The 26,903-nt window shown below is 31.3% G+C and overlaps 1 protein-coding gene across 1 annotated transcript in view; it reads left to right on the top strand.

The window, feature by feature from the left end:
* Positions 1 to 26,903, top strand: part of MS3_00002399 (uncharacterized protein) — a 104,174-nt gene that overhangs the window by 6,729 nt on the left and 70,542 nt on the right. Inside the window, exon 2 of the mRNA XM_035732448.2 lies at positions 12,813 to 14,168. Coding sequence (XP_035587464.2) covers positions 12,813 to 14,168 — 1,356 coding nt within the window. The remainder of the gene's footprint in view (positions 1 to 12,812; positions 14,169 to 26,903) is intronic.

Below are 26,903 nucleotides of genomic sequence, written 5' to 3'. Positions count from 1 at the left end.
TATTTCTGTGCCTCACTCTTTTTCTAGAGGAGAATAATTTATCCTGAGTGATGTAGTATAAATATATAAAATAGTGAGATATAAAGTTTTTGTGCCTTAGTTCCAATAAGTAAATTATGATGTGGTTGAGTCGAGTTCTCTCGGACGATGTACAGGGGAAAGATATGAATGGAGTAGATAGTTAATGTTTGATAAAATAACAATTTTCAGTAATTTGCAAGATTCTAAGTGTTTATTCACGATCATATTGGTAATGACATCAGATGACTCAACACTTAGCCTTAATAACAGCAACTCAAAATTCCAACAAAGTATGATAGAGTATTATATAAGAACTCACAAATTGAGTAATCCCAAAAATATTTGCAATTCGATATAATTAGTTAGACGAAAAACGTTCTTTGATATTCACAGAACAATAGTGAGTCAAGAACAATGCGACGAAAAAACTACACCAAGATAAGAGACATTTGATTTGATTGTTACAAAAAAATATCCAGCAATACAGATTTCATGTGAATTCGACTGTAATTTAATTACGTTTTACGTCTCAGGTAAAGTTGACAGTTTGGCAGTTATGGGAATTAGATGTCCTATCACTAAATTTGGATCGTCGTGTAATGAACATTAGGAAATTATATATTTCACGGTAACTTACAGGGTCGTGAACATGCTTAGATAAAATGTCTTTTTTAGATAGTAAGTCATTAGAAAAAAGGAGAAAAAGAAAGGAATTTAATAATTTCATGTAGTGCACCACCCTTGGACTGTTGCTAGCAGTGGAATCCTAAGATGTAGGATTGTATATTCAAGAAGACAAGTTATATTCCAACGAACAAGCAGTTCTTCTATAGACCTTTAAGTTAACAATCATATGCTTAAGTTTACAAACCTTTGAAAATCAGTTAGTTCAAAATTATTCGTTAGTTACATTATTCATTTTATTTAAAGCCAAAAATTCTTTGAAAATTCTAGATAATAATTAACTACTAGTATTTCTACTACATAGCCGGTTTGCGGATATTGATGGATTTCATAGTTAGGATCATAGAATGGTCTTACATAAGAAATCATTTAAAAATATGAAGTTTCAGACAACTGTTTGGATATTAGAATAGACCTCATCAGCTTACCTACAGCTCAATTATTCGAAAGTTAAGGGCTCGCTGAGAGACTTGAATTTCCTAGATTTTATCCCTGGCAGGGTTTTTCTATGTGCACAGTTAGAACGAAATAGGTGTCGAGCGCTTCGTGGTTTTTAATAGTTTTCTAACAAACTCAATCCGCAATGCAGATTATAAGAAAATGATTGCAGATAAATAATTGAAATTTCCATTTAATTCCCATCAAATTGTTTCAAGGTTCTACATTTTGATTATGTGAAGATTTATTGTCATGTTAGCTAGTATTATCTGGTTAGCGTATTTTAGCGAGTTAGTTTTCTACGGGAAGATGTAGAATCCTTCACATACCTGGGAAGCATCATCGATGAACAAGGAGATTCAAATTCAGACGTAAAGGCGAGGATCGGCAAAGCAAGGGCCGCATTTCTACAACTGAAGAATATATGGAACTTGAAACAACTTTCAACCAATATCAAAGTGAGAATCTTCAATACGAATGTCAAGGCAGTTCTACTGTACGAGCTGAAACTTGGAGAACTACTACAACCATCATCAAGAAGGTACAAGTATTTATAAATAGTTGTCTACGCAGGATACTCAACATCCATTGGCCGGATACCATCAGAAGCAGCCTTTTGTGGGAGAGAACAAACCAGATTCCAGCTGAAGAAGAAATTAGGAAAAGTCGATGGAAATGGATAGGACATACATTACGCAAATCATCAAACTGCATCACGAGGCAATCACTAACTTGGAATCCTGAAGGTAAGAGGAAAAGAGGAAGGTCAAATAACACATTACGTTGGGAAATAATAACAGATATGAAAAGGATGAATAACAACTGAAAAGAACTTGAAAGGATTGTCTAGGACAGGATTGGATGGAGAATGCTTGTGAGCGGCCTATGCTCCTTCACGAGGAGTAACAGGCGTAAGTAAGCTAACGTTATTAGTCAATTATTTGGTAGTGATGCCAATTACTACTTCCAGGAATTGAGTTGAATACTGTTTGACTGAACAAACATGTTTACATAGAATTTTTATCTTAGCTTAATAATAGGTTATAACTTGGTATTTTAAAGCATCTACCAAGGAAATAAATCAACCCTGAAGCTGTTAAAATTCAATTCCAAAGTTTTAATGACGATTACTGTGAAAAATTTTATTGAGATATTTTTCATTTGGGTAATTGTCCACGATTTATACAACATATACAATTGAAGTATATATTTCTTACATAATATTATTATTCGTATGACATTATATATGTTGATTAATCAGTCAGAGTATTGTTTACCTAGCCCTCAGCCTTAACTGGATATTTATTATTAACTACATTTGGAGTGTGACTATTCAACTTTTCCTCAACATTATACTGCACGATATTTTATATCGAGTGGTTGAGGTTACCCATAGAACTTCATTCAGCCGCCATATATATGTTGTCCCTTTGAAATTAAAATGTTAACTAAATTAACTACCGAAAAATATTCATCTAATTGATCATATCACAATCTTTCTTGCTTGTTCCGTTACCCTATGAATTGAATTGAATGTGAATATTAAAAGTCATTGTAATTATTTTTTGCCACTGAAATTAAATTAATTTAAGGATATTTCACATTAAATTACATAGTGACAATTTAAGAGAACGCAAACAGATGAAGTTAATTTATTTTACATCAACTCTGAAATGCAGGTATATCCAGCTAACAAGTCCCAGAAAGAAGACGAAACGCTCGTTAAACTGTATTCCACTGCTAGACACTATTCATCTTTACTTAAAAAGCTTTTGACTTAAGGCTATATCAAAGCAATCCGCATAGGATGCACATATGTCAATAAGAGACTGATCAATTGCAGTGCTAGAACGACAATAGGAAGATACAAGTAAAACAGCACCAATTGAATCATTTTAATAATACATGCTATTTTTAGTTTACATTAGCTTATCAAACAAATTAATTGTGAGAAATATCCCTAAAATGTTGGATATATACAGTAAATCAATATGATCTAAAGGTGGATATTGGCTAGTGGTAGAATCCACGACGTGCGTTCCATCGTATTTGGGACTCGTCAGCTGGATGTACCTGCATCACAGAGTTCATGTTCACTCTTTAGACTTGAACCCAGTACCGTTCACTTCAAACACTATCGAGTTATCCACTTAGCTACTAAATCCTAATAACCACCTGCTTGTGTACTGGGGTGAAGTTTAAATTCACTTGGTGTTGTTTTACTTATATATTCACATTGTTATTGAGGACTGCAATTGATCAGTCTCTTGTTGACATATGTGCATCGCCTCAATATAGCCTTAAGTCACAAGCTTTTTAAGTAAAAATGGATAGTGGCTAGCAGTGGAATCCAGTTTGATGCGCGTTTCATCCTCTTTTTGGGACTCGTCAGCTGGATATACCTGCATCCCAGAGTCGATATTCACTCCACTATATCGAGGCAATCCGCACAGGATGCACATATACCAATAAGAGACTGATCAATTGCAGTCCTAAAACAACAGTAGGAAGATACAAGTAAAACAACACCAAGTGAATTTAAATCCATACAATATTAACAGATTGCTTAAAAAGAGAGTTTTCTTATTTTATATTTATTTTATACCATCATTATAATCATCACTTCTCATTTATGCTTCTTGTCAACACGATCCAAGTTTTTTTTTAAATAAGATACGAATTACAAAATTTCAATTAATCTAAAAGTAGTGATTACGGTGATCATGCAAACAAGCGGACAAAAATGGTTATCGTTACTCTTTGTTTATTATTTATTGATAACACTATAGATAGTTGTAAGTATTAATAGTTGGCGTCAAAATTAATATTTGTCTGTTGATGCTTATGAAAGAGATAAGACAAACCAAGTAATAATAAAGAGATGACCTCAAAATGAACTGTTAAGTTGAATTGTAATGGGGTATTGAAATTCATTTGACATTTAATCATTAATAATAAGATTATTAATAATTTTATTATAAAAAAGTCCAAGTATAATTTAGTTGTGTGGCAAGAAAAAGAAAAATTTTTATTTCGAGAATATAAAATTTAAAAAAATTGTTTTTGAAGGTTAAAATGATTTTGATGGTAAAGAGTAGTTGGTACTTTTTTAAATCATTTATTTACTTATTTAATTACGACTGTTATTCCTTGTGGATGAGCATAATGGCCTCCCACTAGTACTCTCCATTCAACCCTGCCCTAGACAATCCTTTCAAGTTCTTTTCAGTTGTTATTCATCCTTTTCATATCTGTTATTATTTCCCGATGTAATGTGTTATTTGGCCTTCCTTTTGTTCCGCTTCCCTTCAGGATTCCAAGTTAGGGCTTGCGTCGTGATGCAGTTTGATGATTTGCGTAATGTATGTCCTATCCATTTTCAACGTCTTTTCCTAATTTCATCCCCAGCTCAAAGCTGGTTTGTTCTCTCCCACAGAAGGCTGTTGCTGATGGTATCCGGCCAATGGATGTTGAGTATCTTGCGTAGACAATTGTTTAGAAATCCTTGTAATATTTTGATGATAGTTGTAGTAGTTCTTCACGTTTCAGCTCCATTCAGTAGTATTTGTTCGTGTGTATGGGATAGAAAGGCTAGGTCATCTGCGTAGTCCAAATTATCTAATTAATTTCAAGCTGTTTATTTTATTCCATGCTACCCTACAGGTGTGGAGGTATTCATAATCCAGTCAACCACTGTAAAAAAGAGGGAAGGGAAAAATCATCTAGTTATTTAAAAAAAAATTGGATACGAACACTGATTATTCCGGGAAATATTTAATAGTTAATCATGATTAGAGTATTAAAATGAAAATAAATTGGTTATGATAATGATATCAGCCTATAAAGTTACTAGGTGTTAATTGGAGCTATGGGAAAGGATTTGATTTGTTTACTTAATGACTTCAACTGAAATGTAAATAAAAGTCTTTTTTTTAAAAAGTATGTTATCAGGAGTGAAATAGTTACCCATTACAAAGATGTTTGCAAAATATAATGATTTAACTATCACTATGACAGATGAACGTAGTGGGTTTATAGATTCGTATTACTCTTATTGTCTTTAGGGATCTTTGAACTTACAGTGTTTAGTTTACAAAGTGGAAAATAAAAAATAGAAAAAAGGTAGTTGAAATTAACTAAATTCCAATCTCATTTACTTAGAAGTATTTTGTATAAGCAAGGAAATGGGAGTTAATTAATTGAATAAGTTTTATACGGTAACCTTTGTCGAGAGAGCTTTATTCTCAATGCGACCAAATTTAATGATAGTATATTCGTTGATTAAAGATGTCGCAGTGCGGTTTTTAAAAAAAACAGGTTAGTATGGTCTCAGTAAACACTAGTTTACATGTTGTATAGGAAGCAATAGTTCAATCTTGATAATACTTTACACTGTAAGAGAATGTAAAGTCTTCTAACAGAAAAAGTGTAACCAATTTTATTTGGGGTAAAATAGATACACACAAATTTATTTTTACACAAACACTTTAATTAAACATTTGTGCCTTTTACTTACTGAATGACCGTATAACAAAAGTAAGAGTTGGTTTTCTTAGAAACCTGGTAAGCTGTCTAAAACCATCAATATTGCTCACTAGCAGTTCTTAGGGGAACTGATGTTACCTGTGGGATTCAAATCCATATGACTTAGTGTCAAAGCTCAACTTGGTACTTATAGAGAAACTGATACTTTCATGGAAGACAGAGATATTCAAAATGGATATTGGCTGAGTAATAACTAATATCATGTCATCCTATAGTGTTCATCAATTTACCTAAGATTATAAGTATGCCTTATTCATGTGAATCAACCAGCATGGAACTCAAGGAAAACATAGCTTCCTGTCTATCACATCCAGTTATCTAATGTTTCAGCTTACTAAAAGATGCTGAATTATTTAATCTACAAGCCTTAATATTGTTATCATTAGAGTCGTGCTAATTGTATTTGATGTAATACGATTTTCTCACATGTAATTTTTATATATCTCACAGACCTTTACCATAAGTATTTTTATCAAATATAATTTCAATATGTTTCTATTCACGTTAATTGCTACTACTACTATTACTACTACTACTACTACTGCTACTACTACTACTACTACTGCTGCTAATACTACTACTACAACTACTACTACTACTACCACTATTATCACCACCACCCCTACTACTACTACTGCTACTACTATTGCTACTACTACTACCACTATTACTACTACTATTTCTACTACTGCCACTATTATCACTACTACTACTACTACTATTACTACTAGCACTACCATCACTACTACTACTAATACTACTACTATCAGTTACAATACTGAAAAAATATTTTGATTTATAAATACATGAATTTAGATTTTTTATATACTAAAAATGTACTCAATTTTTAATTTTCTTCTAATAAAAAATTAGTCGATGTTTCCTTTGATAAAGTGCACTTATTGAAATATATATATTCATTATTTCCAACACTGACCTGCCTTTTCCCCCTCCCCTTGTTACCCAACACTAACATCATCAAGTAAGAAAATAAATTTTCTAAATAATCCGACCGCTATTCATGATATTTACTACACATTATTTTTTTTTCTTACACCGAATCATAGATTGTTTATGTATAAAGTTTTGTTTTTTTTTGTATTCATTGCTCTCCCTTCATCTTCCTCTCTTGTTTGCCTCTTTTTGTTATTCGAGAAAAAAAAAACATTGGAGTGCAATAAAGGTTGGTGGAATAAACAACAACAACAACAACAACAAAAAATTGATATCGATTAGAAAAAAAAGTTTTTGATAACAATGAGTAACTGAGATAAAAAAAACAAGTCACTTGGATTAGTAAAATATGTTAAAAATATGAGTAGAAGTGCGTGTGTATACGTAAACTTAAAGAAGGAAAAATATAATTAAATGTGAACTCATACTTTTTGTATGTTTGTTATAAAGATTAAATAGGGAGAGGGAAGTGAAGAGAATGAGCAAAATGGAAAAGACAACAATTATTAAACACCATTACTATTATGTACTAATATGGTTTATTGAATTTATTTTTTTAAAAAAAAAAAAAACTTTTGATCAATTAGCATGATAATGTTTATCTGTTTGCTTATTTATGTCGATATTATGATTATTATAATGATTTCATCTTTCGGGCTTGTAAACTGAGAAGACATCTATTGATTTAGACTAATATAATGCACTCTATGAACCACATCTAGAAAAATGACATTTTAAGATTAAAAAAAAAGAACAGTTGAAGAATACATATTTGAGTTATGTCTTTGTACCTTAGGAGGAAAAAAAAGAAACATCAACACAATGTAACTCTACTAGCTTTATTAAAAAAGGAAATCATATTTGTTAAAATATCGGTGATTGTAATAAAAAGAATCACTGTAACATTTTATTGGACAGTTTGGTTCAAGATTTCTTAAAGTTAACAATTAATCAGTATGAAAGTCGTATACATTGTTACTTCCTATTAATTTTATAAACTGATCTAAATTAGATAACCATAGTTCAACCGTGTCAGTTGTGAAGAAGATACGCATTGAAGATAATGAAAGATAGTCACAAAATACTATGGAGTAACTGAAGCTAGATTTGTATACTACCGAACTCAGGATTACTAATTCATAGGTTAAGTGTTCATGAGTGAAACTAAAGGTATTAGTTTCTATCACTGACAAGGTCGTGGAGGTGCACTATCAAAGTCCCATAATATAGCTGACTAGTCATTTGTTATTATCAGCTTTATTCGATAATATATTTTTGGTACAATATATAATTCTCAGTACAAAGTATTTCAACAAGTTTGCATTTCTTACTTCTTGGTTTATTCTAACCAGCTAGAAATTAGCAGTCCAGAAATTGACATCTGAATAATCTACATTCATTTCGTTGCATATTGTCAACAACCACGATGTCTCTGATTGAGCGTTTTTAAAACTTCTACAGCAGAAGGTTGTAAACTTTTCATAAACCCACCTTAAAAAAGTTGTACGATTAATAAACATAATGATCTGTTAAAACAAACAAAAACAGATAAATTGTTGAAATATCTAGATGGCAGAAACAGGTAGCCTAAATGATCAAGCAGGTCGTCGATTTCAGGTTTACATTAGTGTATAACTATTAGCCAGCTCATGTTCTCAATAAAATAATGACTTTTTTAATGTTTACCATTAACTCAGTGTCCAACTCCTATGAATTTATCCATTCAGATTTTTCAGTAATTTGGTCAAACATTTCGACTATCTAATTTCCAATTGTATAAATAATGCAATTAAACTATCAATCTTCGATTTGTTTGAACAGAATCATTCTAAAAGTTAAGTGTATGTACACTCTGATTATTTTAAAGGTCCGATGAATTAATTTAATACTGGTAAATCTGAATGCAAATAGTGATGACATTACCATAGAAACGGTATGCAATTACATTAGAAATGATTATGTATGATAAATAGGAAAATATATTTCCAAAATGTATACACGTAATAGCCAGATAGTTATTTGGATATATTTATAAAGTATTTTTTGAATAATGACAATTTCAATACAATGTGGTGGTTGGAGGTAGTTGTCAGGAGATTGTGGACCTAGGTTTTGTGTTATTTGGAACTTTTCAAAACAGAAACAATAGGAATCTGACAATTTGAGTAGGGAATTAAAATAAATACTAAAACATCATGAGGTTGATAATTTAATGAAAAGTTTTGTAACAGAAAATTATACTTACCACAAAGACTATAAGTTTCTGGGTTAAATTTTTGGCTAGGTCATGTGCACATACTGTTGAAAAGGTTTAGACATGGACAAAATTGTTTTGACTGTTTCTTTGGGATGATGGAGAAGATTTGTAGCTCAGGTGGATGATTTTGATGGAGTTTTGTTCTGTAAGCTAGATGGTTTAGTCGTGGAGCTTTCATCATTCTTCTGAACGACATCATTAGCAAAAGCGTCATGATAAAAATTATCAAAATATTTAATTTATCTTCATAAATTACAGTAATGTTTTTTAGAAAAAATTGTTAGTATTAATTGTGGGATAAATCTCATCTCATAACCATAATAATTCAAATGATACTTTCATCAAACTGTTTTCAAATGAAGTTGAGACATGATAGAGCGGTTCAATCTTTATTCACCAATTTTCATTCAAATAACCTTAAATATAAAGTTTAAACGTCCATATAACAAAAACTATACTTCATGTTAGTAATAATTACTATTTAGAAACATTATTGATCATTAGTGATTTTTATCAGAAGGGGTTTGTAGAGATTTTAGAAATTTCACAGATTGAAATCATGAGTCAATTGAAGCTAGACCACCATGGAAAACCTGAAAGCAGTGGAAGGCCGTTTCGTCCTAGTACGGGACTACTCAGCAGTGAGCGTCCACGATCCCGCACCTCGCGAGATTCGAACCCAGGGCCTATTGGTTTCGCGCGCGAGCACTTAACCACTAGACCACTGAGCCGGCATCCAATGGTGTTAATGTCTAAATTCAACCAATCCACGAAGTTGCGCCACCGTACACCATTGTCTTCAGTGAGCTGATATCTCACAACAGACGTGGTTGAAATCCACTGGTAACGGCTTCTTACTAGAACTCCAGGAGTATCTCCTGAATTCAGTCACTAGTGAGCAGATGATTATTATCAGAAAGGGTTCGTGGAGATTTTAGAAATTTCACAGATTGAAATCATGAGTCAGACCAGTAGGTCCTGGGTTCGAATCTCGCGGGGTGCGGGATCGTGGATGCGCACTGCTAAGGAGTCGCATACTAGGACGAAACGGCCGTCCAGTACTTTCAGGTTTTCCATGGTGGTCTAGCTTCAATTGACTCATGATTTCAATCTGTGGAATTTCTAAAATCTCCACAAACCCCTTCTGATAATAATCATCTGCTCACTAGTGACTGACTTCAGGCGATACTCCTGGAGTTCTAGTGAGAAGGTGTTACCGTTAGTGATATGTTTGTTAAGTAATTAGAAAGTTCTAGACAACGTATTAGATTTAGAACAACACTGGTGTTCTAGATTGTTTTAGATAAAGTTTATTATCTAACATTTCAAACAGTTTATAACGTTTTAATTATACAACGATCTTTCTATACTAACGTTCTTTTGATGCCATTTATTAAAGATAATTAATATAATAACAAGACTAATAACTATTATGGTATATAAACAGATACTGAAACAAGACTCTTAAATGATGTCATCATTGACAATGAATTCTTTGTCGGTGTTCTCTACTTTACATCATTGTAATAAATGTTTAATCACATTGTTTTATGAAGTCTGATCTTTCAAATAATATGGATTAATTTATTTCTTTTTCAATGTTATATTAATTTTGTATCCACTTGTTGATGCCTGTGAATTGGTATGCATTCTGTAACTATATGTATATAAACTTAGAAGCGTAAAATGGGAACATGGAAAGGTGATGAAAATACAAGGTCATAATTGCTTTAGAACGACAGTTATCACATTTTGACTAAGGAATATATATTAAGCAGTTTCTGTGACAAAGTGATAGATTGACATTACACAAAACTGTGTATAAAGTATTCATTAAGGAACAATTATTACTATTTAAACATTTCACATGCCGAAAAATTATAAAAGCCATTTAATTTTTACAAGAAGACTGAGTTGATGAGTTTAGAACTAATAATAGTAATATATTATGACGATATCACCATATTATATTCAGATTGATAAATGTTTACTAACTACAGGTTACAACTTGTGATAAGAAAACTGAAACGTCACCTTTGTGAAGATAATAAATGTGGTAAGAAATAGAACTCATTCAGAGAGGAAAACTTCTCATCAATTTCATTTATTTATACTCCTATTTTTAGTCAATTTATTTATTCAACAAGGTGAGACTATAATTGATGAATGACCTTTGAACGAAGATAAAATAACCTTGAGAGTATCTACCTACTTACTGGAACCAAATGAGCATTCTAAACTTGTATGAGGAATTTGAATTATGATTTACAGTTGATGATTAAGGTTAGAAATTATATTGAGGGTTTTCATCACGGACTGATATCAGCTATAATGTTAAAACTCCATTTATCTAAATAAATGAGTGCATGTCACGCCAAAATCTGAGATCTGTTATCTTATACCTGATTGGTTCATCCATAGATTATAGTCTCGCCCTAAAAAGTAACAGTAATTTACAATAAAATAGAAGGATGTTGTATCATTAAAAAAAATAATGATTAAAGACAATATTCAACGCTTCTTTGTTTTTTTTTTTTTTGATCAAAAGGTTACTATTTTAGTAGACAATTTAAATATAAATAGTATTGTACAGTATAACTTGTTAAACATTGTCGTAAACAAACTTTTTTGTTCTCATTTGAAACGTGTTTATTTTTTTCTTCAATGGTACAATAGATTTCATTCATTACTTAGTATAGTATAAGGGCAATTTCATTCTTGTCACAAAATTCACATTAACATTTACAGCTAAAATGCTCTAAATGAAAACAGAAGAAACAGGACGAAAAAATTACTACAATCATAAAGGATTTATGGAGATTGTTAAGTCTCACAGTTAACATCACAGATTGATCTTAATTAAATAATTATGGAAAACTAAGAGGTACTGAATAGTTGTTTAGTGCTTGTGGGAAGCCGTGACTAATGAAGTCTAGCCAAGTAAAATTTGTAGCAATTACCAACCAAATGAGAGTTCACTTGATATTGTTTTACTTGAATCTTCCCATTGATGTTTTAGGACTGAAATTGATCAGTCTCTTATTGGCATATGTGCATCCTGTGCGTATGCCTCGATACTGCCTTAATTTACAAGTATTATAATCAAAGATGGATAGTGGCTAGCAGTGGAATCCAGTTTGACGAACGTTTCGTCCTGTTTGGGACTCGTCGGCTGGATGTAACTGCACCTCAGAGTTGATGTTCACTCTGGGACTTGAACTCAGTACCGTTCGCTTCAAACGCCATCGCGTTATCCGCTTAGCTGCTGAGTTCGAGTCCCAGAGTGAACATCAACTCTGAGATGCAGGTACATCCAGCTGACGAGTCCAAAACAGGACGAAACGCGCGTCCTGGATTCCACTGCTAGCCACTATCCATCTTTGCTTACAAATGAGAGTTGACTGAAGTTGAACATTTAAACCATTTGGTGCTGAATCAATGGTCTGAAGGTTAGGCGTTCACGGGTGAAATCGACGGTTCTAGGTTCAATCTTTGATGGTTCGTGCAGTTATTTTGTTAAAGAGTCCTGTATTGAGCTGAAGCAGTTATTCAGTGCTTCCTAGTATACATAGGTTGTTTAACTTCGGATCAATCTATGGTGCAAACCGCAGAAAATAAAAACAATGTACTGTCTCACCTCGCGCATACTCTTAAATATTTCTTAATATGCTGATTTAATAGCGGAGAAGAAACCTCTTCAGTATATAATGGTTTTACAGCTTGTCTACGGTTTTTTGTTAGGACAAAACTTATTCTCAATATATGCTAAAATCGTCATTAAATACATTCATTCATATAAATAGTTAGTAAATAATTAAAAGGTTAATATTTTTTAAACTCAACTATTTTCATTGTTGGGGAACAAATATATTTAAAAAAGAACTTTATATATTTCTCTTATTCTCATTATTAGTTATCTAATCAATTCAATGATATTTCACAACAATTACCTGGTCATAATCCTTTCTATGCATTTGAACAATCAAATTTGGTAATTCCCAATCCACTTCATTCACATCCTCATCCATCTCATCATCTTCATCATCATCATCATCATCATCATCATGAACATCAGCATTATGGTATGGATCAATCAACAGATCAACTGCACAATTCTAATAATGATAATATAATTCCTAATGAAATTTCAACTAATCCAATTCCTCAAGGTGATTATATATTAACACAACAACAAAAAAATGAATTATATTCATCAATATTTTCAGAATCGAATTATTTTCTATCAAATACCACGGTAAATAATTTATCAAATGTACAATATTCCAATTCAAAATGTATTCAACAGCATATACCTGAATCATATCAATCAGTGATATGGTTAAATCAAGAACATTCACAAATACAATTACAAGAACATTTACATTATACATCGGATGAAATAATTACAACACATAATCATAATAATAATTATCCATTAATAATTAATAATGAGAATAATGAGAACATGAATAAAAATTGTAATGAATTATCAAATATTAAAGTAAATAATACAGAAATGGATAATATTTTACCTGTTCCAACTGAGACTGTGTCAACCACCATGACTGATGGTGAAAATATTCATGTTCAGGACAGTGATAATGATGTTATCATGATGCGACCTTTAGTTGAACAGTCAAATCATTTTGAAACGTCTGAACATTTATCTGGGAATACTGTGATATCAAATGATTTAATTGATAATATCTACTGTAATAATAATAACAATAATAATAATAATGAGACTACTGTTACTTCTGCCAATAATAATAATCATCATCATTATGATACAAATATAATTCCATTACAAATTTATCCTACAATATTTCAACCAAATTATTCACCGGCTACATCATCATCATTATCTTCATCGTCGTCCTCTTGTTCATCTTCTTCATTTTCATCATTATCATCATTGTCATCTTCAATGGTTTTATGCACAGAAACATTAACAATAACTCCAGCAACAGCAAAATCATCATTAGTAACAACAACCACAACAAACATTTCACCTTCATCTTCATATTATACAAATCAAGATTATAAATTGACTGGTTTGAATTTTCACCAACAACATTTAAAATCGAACAATCATACTGATTGTAATAACACTCTGGTTACTAATAATGTTAATAGTAATAATAATAATAGCAATAATCATTCTAATGAAAAAAAGTGTAAAGTGTGCGGTGATCGAGCTGTAAATCATAATTTTGGTCAATTAACTTGTGAATCATGTAAAGCATTTTTTAGACGTAATGCCCACAAAGTAAGTTAATTATTAATGTAGAAATATAATACTGGTTATGTATTATTTTAATTGAATAAAGTATTTGTGTTTTATAGTTGAATTCATGAGTCAATTGAGGCTAGACTACCATGGAACATCTGAACGCACTGGATGGCTGTTTCGTCCTAATGTGAAACTCCTCAGCAGTGCGCATCCACGATCCCGCACCCCGAGGGATTTGAACCCGGAACTTATCGATCTAGCATGCGAACGCTTAGCTCCTAGACCACTGTTTTGTTTTTTCAGGTCAACATTTAAAAAAAGTTGTACTTATATCGATATCATCCTAGGTATATTGCCTAATGTGAAAGATATAAATCGATTTCAGACTATATTAATGTTCAAATGAAAACATGTTGTACTAAGCCATTGATACAAAGAAATGTATATCAATCCTCCAAAGTTAATTATTTGTTGAACAATAATCCATTAATCAAGTCTATTTACTACAGATTGATAACTTCACTGAATTCTAATATTGTAATTAATTCTTTTCTATAGACTAGATAAATCATGGTAATATATATCATCGGTTTGCCTATCTGGTTGAATTTATACAGTTGAAAGCTATAAAAAGATATCATAACATTCACTATAACAAATAGTAGATATTATCATGTAGCAGATGAATACAATATCAAGTTCAATGAGACTATAATTTATGAACGACCTTTGAGTGACGCTAGACTGACCTCAAGCGTGTCCACTTGATAGCTAGGACCAAATGAGGATTATAAACTTGTGTGGGGAATTCGACTTATGATTTGCAGTTGATGATTAAAGTTAGAAATTACATCTAAGGTTTTCATCACGGACTGATATCATCTATAATGCCAAAACTATGTTTAACCAAATGGATGAACGCATGTCACACCAAAATCCTAGATCTGTTATCTTATATCTGATTGGTTTATCCATCAATTATGGTCTCACCTCAAGTACTGGTAACTTTTCTTAATATCTCTCAATGTAACAATGATATGACGGCGTAGATAGAAAAAAATTGTTTTTTTTCTTAAAATTCACAATGAAACCAACAATTCCAAAATATGTAATAAACTGTTATTTATTATCTCAGTCGTTTTGCTTTATGGCACCTACTTACCTACTTACGCCTGTTGCTCTCAATGGAGTATAGGCCGCCGTTCAGCATTTATGGTAGATATTAAATAAATATATTCATAAAAAAATTGGTAGAAATTTGTTGCAGCACTCCTACTTATGGATCGTATAGTATTGGTGTATACATATATATGTAATTTGTAGACTTGTTGGCCCTTATCGAACAAGCTTTTTATCAATAAATGCAATGAAGACGAGATCAAACTGAATTCCTCATCGAGGTTTTACGCACCAGAATAGATGACATTGTTATAATAAATTATCTGTTTAACACGGTATTTAATCATAATACGTTTAGTGTATTATAACGCATATAATGATTAGTATTAGATCGTTCCTATTTTCTAAATAAATTATTTGGGTATTGCTTTAGACTGACAAATATGGAATATATAATTTTCAACTCAATGGTTTAAAACCGGTAAAATCGGTATTGGCAAACTTAAAGTTTGAGGATTCAAAATCTAATATTTTGAGCATTGATGGATGATGGCTAGTATTGAAGTTCAAGACGTACGTTTTATCTAATTCGGGACTCGTCAGTTGGATATACTTATATCTTAGAGTTGATGTATACCCCGGGACTCGAACCTGATACCGTTCACTTTAAACGCCACCACATTTTGTTTTTCTTAAGGAACTGGTTACAATTCTAATTGATACATAAATACATAATCATTTGATTTACAATTTATATGTAAACACAATAATCCCGTGTACAATTTGTTATTGTCTTGTAAGAGTTTATTTTACAGAGAAAAAAAATCAAATTTTTTTTTACTGACATTTCTAATATTTTTGGCATTTCTTTATTCGAAACTTTTGTGTTAATCTATCATTAGATGATCAACAAAATGAATAGAGATTATATATATATGTATGTATATATGTATATAGTTAGTTTCTATTGTATGTATGCATTGTTGCAACATTAGTCTGTATTTTTTCCGTTAGCTGAATCAATACATTTGACAATTTTCAGTAATCATTTCTATTGTAAATCAAAATATTTACGAACATTTATTGGTTTATAATCAAATCATGAATAATCATAGTAGTACTCATGGTTACTTACTTATGCCTGTTACTCTCAATGGAGCATAGGCCTCCAACAGTAAATGGTTTGAATAATTTTTTTCTGATTAGTGTCCAACCCTCCTTCTTTATCCGGACTTTGGACCGGCAGTAGCCCCAGATGGGCTCCAGGCGGAGTTAGTACTCACGGTTACAACTGTAAAATATGAAGAATGAGATGAAAATTTCATTGAATTTGTATAGTTTGTTGTAATTTGAGTAAGAGACTAACTGATTGATTCTTGTGAAATCATTTGTCAATTCATTCCTAGTGTTTTAAAACAATAGCATCAGTATATTAAAAGAATTGATTAGAATAAGTTGTTTATCTCATGGTAACGTAAACTTTAAATGAAGAGATATGTCAGCTGATAAACATGGTGTACATAAAGGCATTTAAGTTGTTTGAAGTGTTTCATATAATGAAATCTCGCTCTTTATTGATAAACCATTCGATTGAAGGTAGAGAAGTAATTTTGTACAAAGGCTAGAATTAACTCAATGGTAGATATGATATCCATTTAAAAAATTATTAATATGTAGAATAGTATAAATTTCTTGACTATAGTCTGTGAAATGTTAAGCATCAGTTTAACATTTTACCCTTTAATCCTTTTCTGTTGTTTTTTTTTCACATTGATTAACACTTTACTTTTGTATTCAATACAGTTTAAACTTTGACTTATACTTTGTTATCTGTTACGTAATATGGAAATCCTATTGAATATAATTCGATTTGGAATTCTGAATGTATAAATATTTCAGTCTACTTATTTGTCCATTTATCTGTTATGTAAATAACAATATTTCAATAGTTGAGATCATGAGTCAATTGAAGCTAGACCAGTTCTTCCAGGTTTTCCATGGTGGTCAATGTTATATTCATGTTGTATACACTTGATGATGCCTGTGAATTGGTATGCATTCTGTAACTATATATATATAAACTGAGAAGCATAAAATGGAAGCGTGGAAGAGTCTTTAATAACCAGAGTAAATACTTTAGTAAGGTGATGGAAATACAAGGTCATAATCGTTTTAGAACGACAGTTATCACATCCTGACTAAGGCTTATCTATGTAAAGTACTCAGTAACAATAATTTATGATTTCAGATTTCTATAAGTCAGTTATAAATATATAAAAGAGATTGGGATAAAGTATTACAAAAATAAGTTTTAATGATTTATATCATAAAGATGTTTGTTCTAGAATTTTATTTGTTTGTTTAAATTTCTATTCTTGTGTTTATAAATCACATCTTACTGATATGTATACGTATCGTCAATCTATAGTAATATAAACTGGACAACTAAACTGTAAATTATACAGTCAATCGATAAATAAAGTGATAATCTAAAGTTTACATTTGGATTATCACTTTACATATATATATATATATATATATATATATATATATATATCGTTTCTCAATTTTCCAGTTTTGCTACTACGCTTATTTACACAATCTCCCCCCCCCCACTCTACATGCACACACAGTTACAACAAGCACTTACATATAAATATTCTTTCCGTATAAAACGAGGTGATGGATTTGTATCACATAAACAAATAAATATAATTTAAGTAAAAATTGCTATATTTGGTCTGTTAATTTTCAAAAAAAAACGATAACTACTAAGAATCATGTATATATATATGTATGTGTATCTTGGGTAATAATGAATATGATTTGTATGAGGGATTTTGGCGAAGAAACATGATGTTTAATAATGGATAATATAGGACCCTAGTGAAGATATACATTAGTTTAAGTTGTTACCCTAAACTATTAGAACAATTGGAGAAAAAAAATAATACAAATACTACTGTAGTGAAGGAGAATACAGGTGAGGACAACTGAATGTATTTGAGCACAAAATTACAGAAAATCTCACTAAAATCTGAGAACTATACAGTAAATAGTTTATTTGAAAAATATCAGTCAATCGTCTCAGATTTCATTGTTTATACATTTTCATGCCAATTGCTTTCTGTTTCCGTTCTTTCCTTCTCGATCTTCTATTAAAATACATTCTATTCCTGACCATGGTTATATACTACTTATGTGGCTGTAAGTAGCTCATATCACACTATTACTAGTAACAAGTTAAAATTTAAATACAGAATCTATAATTGAATAGGACAAATATAACTAAAAGACTAATTTATTTTGTAACCCAATAACCACGTAGTCAATTTATGGTCTCATTTTTTAATGTGATGAACAATGATACTAGCCACCTTGTTGATTAACCTAACAAAGATTCAAAGAGTCTATACATGTAATCTGATAGTTGAAATGTAACTGTCTCAACCACTAAGCTATCAATAATGGGTTTGGGTTTATTTCCTGAAATTTACTATTTCAAAGTTGTGAACTCTCAGATATTGAACTTCTGTATGCTATTTTATTTTATTCATTCGTTTACAATGCCTAATCAGTTTCTATAACATTTATTACCCCTATTTTTCCATATGATACTGTTTAGAGATGAAAATAGACTGTTATTTTGTTTCTAAAACTGTTGTGTAACGCGAATTCGTCTAGTGATGTCCCGAACAGTATATGTTGACGAAGAAGGTATGAGGAACTTTTAACGTAGCTAATCTTATGATGGAAATTCCTAGTGGACTCTTAGCGTCTACTCAATCAAAGAATAATTTACTTGAGTTCACCTCATCACTGTGTATAAATAAGTTCAGTTGCTCATGAGATGTTATTCATATTGGCCATACTATCAGACAACTTAACTGATAAACATGTAAATATCTCCCAGCTTTGATTGGTAAGGGCAAGACGAAGGCAATGGATATTGGCACAATCATTTGACAGTGGTCATGTGACTGATAAAACCATATGATTTTGAGTGCTCTACCATATACCTTCCTAGTTTTCTGTTCGTTTGAAACGATTCAGCATTGCGTAAATATAGCAACATACATGGGAACCATAGTTCGCTATATAATGATAATTCGTCCAAATACTCTTTTTCAGTTGAATTAGTCCCCACAAATCTATTTAAATGTTTACAAATAACAGAAAAAATTGGTAATTATTAGCTTAGTAAAACTGATATTCGTAACTTTTATGTTTCACACTACGAACCGATAACTACCAAAAAAAAACGAAATCACTGAATGGCCAGTTTGTAATAGTATAGGACTCTCTTGAACTGCTCTTTTTCTAGCACACTAGCGCCTGATGACAACTATTTAACCTTCACAATTACTGAGTTAGCATCCAACGGCTTAGATTTACAACTTCAGTCAATCTGTAATAGTTTACGATCATCATCTACTGATTTTGTAGATATATAGGTAAAGAAAAAAGAAGTGACAATACCAGTTATCAAATGCTCTATAACCAAAAAAAAACAAAAACAAACTTAATGTATTCTATGAAACGCCTCAATTTTAGATAAGTGATTTATTTGTATACATTACAATCTGACTGGTTGTTGAATTAGCAACAATGTATTCTGATACTTGTAAATATCAGTTAAATAATCTCATATTATAGTATTGTTATATTTTGTGAAGTACTTCTATGAATGGCATTATAATCACCATGTATGCAATTTAACTAAAAACAATATTTAGTGCATTTTGATTTGACATATCTATTGTGTCTAAAATGTCAGTAATCAAGGTATTTCCCAGTGTATTTGATAAATTTTTTTTATATTTTTCTGTTTTACGTAGTTTTGCCACTTTTTGTTTTTAAGTTTTAAAATTTTTGCACAGAATGACTTTTTTTCACAAAAATAACTGTTATACATCCTTATAACATTGTTACTTACTTACTTACGCCTGTTACTCTTAATCGAGCATAGGCAGTCGATCAGCATTCTCCAACACACTCTGTCCTGGGCCTTCCATTCCAGTTCTATCCAATTTTTGTTTATTCTTCTCATGTTTGTCTCCATGTATCGGCGTAATGTGTTCTTTAGTCTTCCACTTTTCCTTTGGCCTTCAGGATTCCATGTGAAGGCTTGTGTTGTGACGTAGTTGGGTGCTTTCCTCAATGTGTGTCCCATCCACTTCCAGTGCTTCTTCTTGCTGAAATCTGGTTTGTTCTCTCCTACAATAGGTTGTTGCTGATAGTGTCTGGCCAACGGATCCTAAGTATTTTGCTTAGACAACTGTTAATAAACACTTGTATCTTCTGTATGATGGTTTTAGTAGTTCTCCAAGTTTCTACCCCATACAGTAGAACTGTCTTGAAAATTGTGACTTCACTGTTGGTTGACAGTTGTTTTGAGTTTCAGATGTTCTTCAGTTGTAGATATTCTTCTCTTGCTTTACCGATCCATGCCTTCACATCTGCATCAGATCCACCGTGTTCATCAATGATGCTGCCCAGATATGTGAAGGTTTTTACGTCCTTCAAAGCTTCCCTGTCAAGTGTGATTCGATTGGTGCATGCTGTGTTGTATCAGAGAATTTCGCTTTTCCCTTTGTGTATATTGAGATCTATTGCTGCTGAGGTTGCTGCTACACTGGTCATCTCCTTATAACATTGTAGAACACTGAAAATGAGGAAGAATATTGACAATAATAGTTTTAACTATTAATCTATCATTACTGTTTGGGTATTTCTAAAACATTGTTTGCTAGGCGGTTGGAAGTAATAAAAAAATATGTGACTTAGGTTTTATGATGGGTATCACCTATCAGTAGGAGATACCTGTAATCTTGATGAAACTGGTGCCTCCTGTGACTGACGCTGATTCCAATTCTTCTGGGAATATCAGTTGCATCAATATTTCAGGAGCCCCTTAATGACGAGTATCATTTAGCACCAAACCTACGTTTAGTATTTTAAAACTAGTGTCCGTTATGTAAAGAATTTCTGAGTGATCAGTCAACTGTAAGAGATTGCTAAGATCTGGTCCATTATAAAGACCAGCAGTAGAACAAAAAGCACAACTTTCGTTTAATTTTACAGTTATATATTAATCACTTTGTATCGAACTACATCTTTATGAAATGAATTCACTTTAAAGTAATAAATAGAAGTCAGTCAACACTAAGGACTAAACAGCACTGGTTGCCATACAACGATCAATCATTTTAGAAATCTCAGTTCTAAGGGAGATCTGTTTAACCTGAAAAGTTTAATGGTTACATCTTTGATAGTGATATTAGGTGACGTTTGTTTGAATCCTACAGGAAGTATTATATCTTACAAGATTACACATACATCTTGATGAAAAGTGCCAATTAGGATGAAAAACAGATCAAGTATAGCTTTTTATCTCCTGTATTTGACCAATGAACATTTTCCCGGAATGCTCTGTCTCCCCCTCCAAAATGCATTCTTTATACATTTCATATGAATATCACCTTTAAACTATTGGTATCAGCATGCACATTTACTATTTTTGTCTATTTCCATATATTACTGTTACCAAAATATTTCAGGCTTGCACAATTTATAATTTATTATTTAATTATTGTTATTTATTTATTGGGAATATACATCTAGTTTCCATACAGAATAAAAATATACAAACTTAAGAATGTAGATATACAATTTGTAACTGAAATAGTATATTTTGAAGGCGTTGAATTCACTGAACTGAGAAAATACATGGTAATTAAACAAAATTGTTCATTTACTGAAGATGTTTATTTAAGTGTTTCTCATTTAACAGGGAACATGTTTTGATGACGTTAATTGAGATTATGAACCGGTCAATGGTAAACCATCTGAAAGCACTAGACATCCGTTTGATCTTAGTGTGTGACTCACCATTAGTGTGCATCCACAGCTCCGCACACAGAACTCGAACACAGAACCTTCGATCTCGCGTACGAACGCTTAAACTCCAAGCCAATGAGCCAGTATCTTACAGTATTAATATCTTACTTCAACTAATATACAATATTGATGGTGCTGCATTCTTTGATCTGAATAGTCTTACTTTAAAATTCATATTAATGTGAAAGCATTACACTTAAATTAGTCAGTTCAGAAGGTAGAAGAGCTTTTTAAACCACGTCCTAAGAGAGAAATTGTTCTCATAATCTGGAAAGATGGGATAAAACTAATAACTTTATATTGTATTCTTTTTTAAAAGATAGGTCTTTGTAAAAATTATGTATACATTCAATGAATTTAGATAGATGTTAAACTTGAAATAGTAATTGAATTTATCAATCATTTCGAAATTTAGACATTCAATCTATCTTGATAATTCAACAAAGGTTTAGTACATAGTTATATCTTCAATAATTTAAAGTTCAAAGCAAACTTTCAAGGAAAACGTTGTAGTTATGTGATTTGACAAGATTTGTGGAAATATACTTTCTTTTGTTAATACCATCTATTAAATAGACATTTATCATGAAACCAACAGTTCCAATTTAGATGAAAGTTCATATGTAGTTTAGTAAATCTCTAAATAAAGTTTGATTGTAGATGGAACAACTTGAATTACACTTTCTTCCTAAATGCATAATATCATCTTCATTTGGACAGTTTTTACAGCTAAAATAAGTACCAGATAAAGATTATTTCACAGGTTTATTGATGTTTGTTCACTGTATATATGCGCACTGCTGAGGAGTTCTACAGTAGGACGAAACGGCCGTCCAGTGCTTCCAGGCTTCCTGCGGTGGTCTAGCTTCAACCGACTCATGATCTCCTCTATTAAAATCATTATATATACCCTGTTAACTTTAATTTCAGTACCATTTGGAACATCTACATTAGAGACAATATGAACATTGACTTAGGACAAATTTCTTTCTTTCTTCTGTGATTTTGTTTTTATCACAAAAGTTATATTTCCAAAAACTGAAATTTCGTAAGATTCTTTAGATTGTATGTTTGTTTGTTTGTTTGTGTATGTGTATTTTGCAAATAAAGTTGATTAGGAAAGATGTAGTTAACTATTTAGACTTGATTATTCCTCAGCAAGGGGTCATTAGAGTAATTTTTAACTTTTGCAAAAGCATATTAAACAAAAAGGAAATCATTTTTCGTCTATATATATATATATATATATATATATATATATATACTAGATTCTTAAAATCTCAGTTTATAAAAGATAAGTTCTGTGGAGTATCTTTCTCTTTGCTAATGAAACAAACTATTTTTTTTGGTCATACAGACTTGAGATTTATGTAAAACCATGTGTCTTTGAATATCAACCATCAAATATCTCATGTTGAAACTTAGAACATAATTGAACTCCTTATTAAGAACAACCTACAATATTGAGGAAAATCATAATTTCTTTGAAACGTACAAATGACCTATAGTGCTATATTGATGACCATTTATATATGAATCCTATTCAAGTTCTTGTCTCAAATACAAAATTGATCAAAATGTAATATTAATTATATGAGAGAAGGTTTTTTGTGGATATTATAGTAATTTAATAGTTGAGATCACGAGTCGATCAAAGTTAGATCACTATGAAAAACCTGGAAGCATTGGATAGCCATTTCATCCTCTCAGCAGTGCGTATCCACAACACCGCCTTAGGACATATCAGTCTCGCGCAAGAGCAACATATCCACCATTGTTATCAGTGAGTTACTACCTCACAATTGACAACATTGAATAGGTGTTCAATTCATAACTATTTATAATGAAAAAAATTCATTTGACTAGTTATGTAATCTTCCGATCTTGCTGTAAAAACAAGCAAGCAAACATTCTCATTCTCTTTTGTTTATTACATTTATCTATTTTATTTTATCAAATAAATATATATTTATGTATTTCTCTTTTTCTTATCTCTGGAACATGTACAGACAAATAGAAATAAATAAACAAAATAAATTAAGTAATCATAACTATTCATATCAGTCACTTTTTATTAGACTGTCAACAACAACAAAAAAAAACAAAAAAAAACAAAAAATCAACAAATAAAAAGAAAACAAAACGGGAAGAAAAATAAAATCAAAATGGTCACTGAAATTATTATTGTTAATTCCCTTTTATTTGACATACAAAAAAAGGTGTGTTTAACACTAATATGTTTGCTATTAATTAAAATCATTGTTGTTTATTTTTTTTGTTGAGAAAAATGTTAACACCTTTCTTAAACTTGTTATTCATTGTTTGTTGATTCAGTTCTTTCTTTCTTGTTGTTGTTGTTGAAAAAAGTGACATTTTAGTCTCTTTTTGTTGTTGTTTTTTATAACATGAAATTGAAGTTAGACTATTATGGAAAATGTAGAAGCACTGAATGGTCGTTTTGTCCTAGTATGACACTTCACTAGTGCGTATTCACGATCACGATTTGCGAGATTTGAACTCAGGACTTATCGGTCTGAATGTTTAACTTTTAGACTACTGAGTTGGCCGGCATCCAATGGTGGTCATGTTTAACTTCAACCAATAAGTGTTTGCTATGTTGTGTATAGACAATAGACAGTTAACTATTTAACCCATTTCATCTAGTTCATATACCCTGTTGCTTATTTTGTTAAATAGCTAAAGTGTTTTTTGGAAGGTCATATATTTGTTTTATTAATAATAATAATAGCTTATAAAAAATTTTTAAGATTTTTCCCAGTGAAATAGTAAAATGTAATACGTTAATGATAGAAGAACAATTCTTTCTTTGAATACATTGTACTTCTTCAATTAGAGATTTTATTTAGTATATTAGATTATTATGTAATTATTAATGTAATTGTCTTGATTCATGTATAAATGCAATAACCATGTGTAATGTAGGTACACACAATTATAAATTACTTACTTACTTAGGCCTGTTACTCCTAATGGAGCATAGACCGCCGACCAGCATTCTACAAACCCACTTTGTCCTAGGAACACAATTATAAATAAGTAAACAATAATAATTGACATATTGAGACAAAATGATTCCTAGTTGTAACTTAATAAGTGAGAATTTTTCTATGGTTAGCGTCTTTTAGCGAGTTAATTTTCTACGGGATAAGGTCACTAACCCCATACCCAACCTTTCCTCTTTATCCAGGCTTGAGACTGGCAGTAGCCTCAGTGGGGCTCTAGGCGAAGTTAATAACACAGGATATAAATTTTATTAAGATCATATCTCTAAAATATTTAAAATGAAGAAAACAAATAAGAATATAATCAGTTTATTAATGAAATATCATTATTAGTGACCATCATCATTAATAAACGATAATATATATAGATTGTGTAATCCATATGATAGATCCTTCTGAAATTAGAAAATAGACAAGAACTGAGTTCAGTTTATGTTATATCATAGAATTACAGTTGCTCTAGTAATATTTATAACTGCATCAATTGAATGATTATGCTCATTATACAATAATGTCGTTGAAGGTATTTCATTACGTCATTTAGAAGTGGACACTAACTAATACATGTTCTCAACAGTTTTTTAATCATAAAGTTATATAAAAAAAGTATAAATAATATAACTTGTAAATAAATTAATATGTTTTTAATCTCCTAATGATGGATAGTGACTAGCAGTGGAATCCAGTTTGACGAGCGCTTCGTCCTATTTGGGACTCGTGAGCTGGATGCACCTGCACCACAGAGTTGATGTTCACTACGGAACCCGAACCCAGTACCGTTCACTTCAAACGCCATTGCGCTATCCACTTAGCTAATGAGCCCTGTTAGCCACCTGCTAGTGCAATAGGGTGAAATTTAAACTCACTTGGTGTTGTTTTACTTGTATCTTCCCATTCTTATTGAGGACTGCAATTGATCAGTCTCATGTTGTCATATGTGCATCCTATGCGATCAATTGCAGTCCTCAATAAGAATGGGAAGATACAAGTAAAACAACACCAAGTGAACATTCCAATGAGTAGAGTAATCGAAATTTCCTGACGTTTCGTAACTCAGTATAGGTCACTTCTTCAGAGAATAAATAACCAAATCAAAACCTTGGTAATGATACTTATTTAATATAACTTGACTTGGTTTTTAATTAAAAGATATACTATAATTCATAATGATTCAGTCCTTTACTGAATAACATTTATAATGGCAAAAATAGGTTTGAATTACATTGTAACGTTCAAGATTAGGATACATGTACACATCTTGATAATATGTCATAAAACAAGAAGAGGAGAAGGAAACACACTCTTTGGATTAAAATTTAATAATCTTTAAACAAAACAGGATTTAAAATAAATTTACTAATCATTTCTGGTTAGAGCATAATAACTTTACTATAGACTGCATCCATATTTTAGCAGTTAAAAAGATATACCGTGATGATGCCACAGGTATTTGGTGTTTATTCACAAACATCTATTATAAATCGTACCCACCTAGTGATATCAGAAGTCGGAAGGAAGGAAGTTCAAAGATATGTGTGATAGGCTATCAATAAGTCAAAAATCGACTGATCTAGACTGGCTAGCGATTGCATGAGGATGTTGAGCACGGCGTTCCCATTCGTAATCTTTTGCGGATGCATGACCGAGAGCCTTCAGCTAAGTGAATCCATTAAAACTAATGTGGTCAGCATCCAATGTCGAAGACTTACAGAGCTATTGATTTTGGGGA

This window comes from Schistosoma haematobium, chromosome 1, assembly GCF_000699445.3.
Source record: "Schistosoma haematobium chromosome 1, whole genome shotgun sequence".
NCBI lineage: Eukaryota > Metazoa > Platyhelminthes > Trematoda > Strigeidida > Schistosomatidae > Schistosoma > Schistosoma haematobium.
This window is presented reverse-complemented; position numbering and strand designations above follow the sequence as displayed.